Source organism: Cebus imitator, unplaced genomic scaffold, assembly GCF_001604975.1.
Source record: "Cebus imitator isolate Cc_AM_T3 unplaced genomic scaffold, Cebus_imitator-1.0 Scaffold329, whole genome shotgun sequence".
Classification (NCBI taxonomy): domain Eukaryota; kingdom Metazoa; phylum Chordata; class Mammalia; order Primates; family Cebidae; genus Cebus; species Cebus imitator.
Window position 1 is genome coordinate 3,039,338 of NW_016107644.1, and position 5,271 is coordinate 3,044,608.

General features: G+C 56.5%; 1 protein-coding gene across 5 annotated transcripts in view; it reads right to left on the reverse strand.

Annotated features, from left to right (window-relative positions):
* DENND6B (DENN domain containing 6B) overlaps positions 1-3,226 on the reverse strand; it is a 15,760-nt gene extending 12,534 nt beyond the window's left edge. For all 5 annotated transcript variants that reach the window (XR_001818094.2, XR_001818092.2, XR_005196390.1 and 2 more), the window contains exon 1: positions 2,955-3,226. Coding sequence is in view for 2 of the 5 variants with exons in the window: in XM_037730080.1 (XP_037586008.1) it covers positions 2,955-3,125 (171 nt within the window). In the remaining 3 variants the exon portion in view is untranslated. The remainder of the gene's footprint in view (positions 1-2,954) is intronic.
* Between the last annotated feature and the right edge of the window lie 2,045 nt (positions 3,227-5,271).

The window sequence follows — 5,271 nt, forward strand, 5'->3', positions numbered from 1 at the left end:
CTCCTGAGTTCAGGCAATTCTCCTGCCTCAGCCTCCTGAGTAGCTGGGATTACAGGCACGCGCCACCATGCCCAGCTAATTTTTTGTAGTTTTTTTTTTAGTGGAGACGGAGTTTCACCATGTTGACCAGGATGGTCTTGATCTCTTGACCTCGTGATCCACCTGCCTCGGCCTCCCAAAGTGCTGGGATTACAGGCGTGAGCCACTGCGCCTGGCCAATAATTTTTAAGACTACAAAAGCATCCTAAGATTTCAGAGTATGGGAGCTGCTGACTGGGAGGGCATGGTTGCCACAGTGAAATTGGTGCTCTAACTGACCAGAGTCCACTCCAGAGTCTTCGGAGGGAGCTGGGATATGGAGAGGTAAAATTTCCCTTTCAAAAAAAATATTTGTTTTTCTTGTTTTTTTCTGAGACAGTCTCTCTCTGTCACCCATATTGGAGTGCAGTGGCGTGATCTCTGCTCCTGCAACCTCTACCTCCCGGGTTCTAATGATTCTCCTGTGTCAGGCTCCCGAGTAGCTGGGATTACAGGTGCACACCACCATGCCTGGCTAATTTTTGTATTTTTAGTAGACATGAAGTTTCACCATCTCGGCCAGGCTGGTCTCAAAACTCCTGACCTCAGGTGATCCACCCAACTCTGCCTCCCAAAGTGCTGGGACTACAGACATGAGCCACGGTGCCTGGCCTTGTTTTTGTTTTTTAAGAAACAGGGTCAATCTCCAACTGGGCTCAAGCAGTTACCCTACCTCAGCCTCCCAAGTAGCTGAGACTACAGGTGTGTGCCACCATGCCTAATTTTTTCTTTTCTTTTTCTTCTTTTTTTTTAAAGGTGTAAGCCAATGAGCCTGGCCTCATTTTGTATTTTTTGTAGAGATGTGGGTCTTGCTATACTGACCAGGCTGGTCTAGAACTCCTGGGCTCAAGTGCTCCTCCCACCCTGGGCTCCCAAAAGGCTAGGATTACAGGCATTAGCTACTGCACCTAGCTTTTTTCGTTTGTTTTTGTTTTTGAGACAGGTTCTCACTGTCACCCAGGCTGGAGTGCAGTGGTGATCATGGCTCACTGCAGCCTTGAATTCCTGAGCTCAAACAATCCTCTGGCCTCAGCCTCCTGAGTAGCTATAACTACAGGTGCAAGCCTGTTTTTTATTTTTATTTTATTTATTTATTTTTATTTTTGGTAGAGACAGGGTCTCATGGTGGCTCCTGCCTGTAATCCAAGCACTTTGGAGGCCAAGGCGGGCAGATCACCTGAGGTCGGGAGTTCAAGACCAGCCTGACCAAAATGCTGAAATCCTGTCTTTAAAAATAAAAATAAAAAATAAATAAAAAAAGAGACAGGGTCTCACTATGTTGCCTAGGCTGGTGTGGAACTCCTAGACTCAAAGTGATTATTCTGCCTCGGCCTCCGAAAGTGCTGGGGTTACAGGTGGGAGCCACTGCGCCCAGCCCGAGGGGTGAGTTTTCAAGAGCTGAGAAGGCGGACCAGGCCCTTTCCTTAGCCGACTTGTATACTCGGTATCCCACAGTCCTGCCCAAGCCCTCTCAAGCTGGACACATCACCCCACAGCCCTGCCAGCACAGACTCAACGTGCTGGTCACCGCTACGGAGAGTTTCTGACGTCCGTCGCCCAGGGTCCCTAACACCTCACCAGCTGAGCATGCTCCCAGTCCAAGCTGAGCATCCCCAGCAAAAGCTAAGGAGTCCAAGCACACACAGCCTTCAACTCAGCTCGGAAATAACTTTCTGAATGCGTTTTAGAAAATGACACATGAGAATGCCTTAAGAGCAACCTCTTAACTTCTCTTGTGGGGATCAATTTGGATGACAGTATTGAACTAAGAAAGTGGCTCTCAACACTGGGCAGATCACCACACCTCTTGGTACTCAGCCCCCACGACGTGGTGCTGTTTGAGGTCCTGCACCCGCTGGAGATGGTGTGTGGTGGGAGGGGCTCCAGGGGGTGCTGGAGTTATGCTTTTCTGTTTGGAAGACTTTAGGCTTCTTGTGGCCTCTTGGAGTTCAGCAGGGCCTTAGAAAGCCTCTCCCAACCACAGAGACATGCTGACTGGCTTTCCTGATGATGACGATTTGGCCTCATCTTGGACATGTGCAGTAATGGGGTGCTCACTACCTCTCAGGAGGTTCATTCCGCCAGGGCCGGGAAGCCTCCCTCCCCCTGCAGGTGGGCCTCCCCTGTGCTGGTCAGCTCTGTGGTGTGTGTCACAGGACACAGAGATGATCCCGCAGGGCCTCCCGGAGTCTACACCTGGAGGAAGAGAAGCTGCCTGTGCGGGTAGGTGGGTGGAAGCCCCGCATGCAGCAGGAAGACCCCATCGAAAGCCCGTGGGCACAGCCTGTGAACAGACCCCCAAGAGCAAGAACACCAGAAGACGCAGGTGGAGGGTAAGGCCAATCAGCGGGTCTGGAGTTGATTCCAGGTGAACAAGGAGGCGCCGCAGGATTTTAAGCAGGAGAGCCACAAAGGATGAACTCTGGGGTGCAGCTGGGGTGGGAATGACATCAGTGATGGCAGCAAAGAAACGGGTCCGAGACCCTTGCTGCAGAAGGAGCCGCCAGCCTTGCCCATGCCCAGGGATGGGATGCGGGTCGGAGGGTGAGCCCGGGGCTCTGGCGGGAGCCATTGAGGGTATGAAGGTGTCACTGCTCGGGTGGGGAATGGGGGGCAGATGTGAGAAAATCCAAGAGTGCCGCGTAGGTCAGGCAAAGTGCAGGGTCCCCATCTCCTCCATCCCAGGGTGAGCACGAGATCCCGCTCCGAGCGACTCGCCTTCCCTCCTTGGCCTGGGGAACGCTTCTGGAGGCGGGAACACGCCCCTGCAGGAGGCGGCGGCCGAAGGCCGAGGAGGGTGCGGGGCGGCCGCGGGCCCCGAGCGAGGCGAGACCAGCCCCGGGCGGCCCAGCCCGCCCGCCCGCGCGCCCGCTCACCTCCAGCGCCTGGCCCAGCTCCAGGTCGAAGGTGACCACGCACACGCACTCCAGCCAGGCGGAGAAGCGCGCCCAGGGCGCCGGGGGCCGCGCCGCGCGGCACGAAGACCCAGGCCCGGCGGCGCCCAGGCTGCGAGCCCGCCGTGGCCCGGCGCCCGACAGCGCGTCCATGGCGGCGGCCGCGGGTTGCCCGGGGAACGCGGGCGGGGGCGGGGCGCGTCGGGACCGCGCCTCGGAGCAGTCGAGCGGCCGCCGCGGCCCAGAGCGGCCCTGCCGCGGCCTCGCGCCCCCTAACGCCGGAGAAGCGCCAGCGACCGGCCGCGGCCCAGAGCACCAGCGAGCAGGGCGCGCGCGGGCTAGAGCGGCCGGAGCGCGCTGGAGGACTTCCGCGGAGGCCGCCGCCGCGGAGCCTTCCGCTCCCCGCCCCGTCCGAGGCTGCGGAGCGTTGCGGCGGCCCCGGGACTCGCGGCTCGTCGGAGCCTCGCGGCCAGACCGGTGAGGCAGAGCAGGCCCGGAGCTGGTGGGTGCCGGGCCCGCCGCGCTTCGCAGGTCCGGCCTGTCCGCCGCGCAACGGCGTCGCGGGCGTTTTCGTGGCGGCATGGCGTCCTCACCGAGCGCCCGGGCACCGCAGCGGACCCCTGCCCGCTTCCCTGGGGCCGGCGCGGCGGGGGATCGGGTCTGACCCCGGGTGTCCGCGCGGCCCCGCTGCAGTGTAACTTTCCGGGGGAATCGCGGGGGCCTGCAGCGAGCCCTTCCCCCGCTCACGGGGCCCCTGGGCCCCGCTGTGGTCCGCAGAGCCCCTGCCTCTGCACCTCGGCCCGGCGTGGAAGGGCCAGTTTGGGGCTGTCGGTCACTCAGCGAGGCTCGCCTTTGAGTCGTGGGCCTCGTGACGCTTCCCCGGAACGCGGGCCGCACATACTGTGCCGGGCCCTGCAGATGACTACGTGTCGGCCGGGCGCGGTGGCTGACGCCTGTCATCCCACCTCTTTGGGAGGCCGAGGAGGTGGGGTGGCAGATCACGAGGTCAGGAGTTCGAGACCAGCCTGACCAACATGGCGAAACTCCGTGTCTACTAAAAATGCAAATATTAGCCGGGCGTGGTGGCATGCACCTGTAGTCCCAGCTACTCGGGAGGCCGAGGCCGAAGAATCGCTTGAACCCAGGAGGGGGAGGTTGCAGTGAGCCGAGATGGCGCCATTGCACTCCAGGCCGGGTGACAGAGGGAGACTCCATCTCTAAATAAATAAAAGATTACCACGTGTTGTTCGGATCATGTGGCCTCGATGTGAGTAGGCTGTCCCATCTAGGTTTGTCGCACAACAAAATCGCCCAATGACACATTTCTTAGGACATAACTTCACCATTAAGCAGCACATGGCCATATTGGTTTTTTGTTTGTTTTTGGTGTTTGTTTGAGACAGAGTTTTGCTCTTGTCCAGGCTGGAGTGCAATGGGACAGTCTCGATTCACTGCAACCTCTGTCTCCTGGGTTCAAGTGATTTTCCTGCCTCAGCCTTCCAAGTAGCTGGGATTACAGGCACACGCCACCATGCCCCCATTATGTTTTTTATTTTTATTTTTTTTGAGAGATGGGGTCTCACGTTACCCAGGCTCATTTTCGTTTCTCTTGGGCATACATAGAAACCAAATTGCTGAGGCATAGCCTGGGTATATGTTTAGCTTTCCCCAAAGCAGCCGTACGTTTAAAAACATTCCTACCAACAGTGTGTGAGTGTTTTGTTTGCTCCACATCCTTACCAACAACTGGTATGGCCAAGCGTCTTTATTTTAGTCAGTCCAGTGAATGGGTAATGGTATCTCGTGATTTTTAAAATTTTATTTTGTAGAGAAGAGATCTCATCCTGTCACCCAGGCTAGAGTGCAGTTATGTGATCATAGCTCACTGCAGCCTGAAACTCCCATGCTCATGGGATCCTCCCACCAGCTGCAGCTGCAGGCGTGTGCCACTGCACCTGGCCATTACTGTGGTTTTAATGTGCATTTCCCTGATTACAATGGTCTTGAGCATTTTCTTTTTCCATGCTTTTTGCATGCCATCATTATAAGATGTATTCTGATTTTGAGGTAGGAGGCAGAACTTTACTCCAGAGCAGATTAAACACTGCCTGAAACAGGGAAGAGGCAAAAGTGCCTCTCCATGAGACACGCCCACCAGTGCCATTTCCCCTTACCATTGCCATGACAGTGCCCACAAGTTATTGCCCTTCTCATGATAACCACCCCAAAGTTACTGCCCTTTTTCTAAAACGTTCTGAATAACTTGCACCTTAATTTGTATATAATTAAAAGTAGTTGC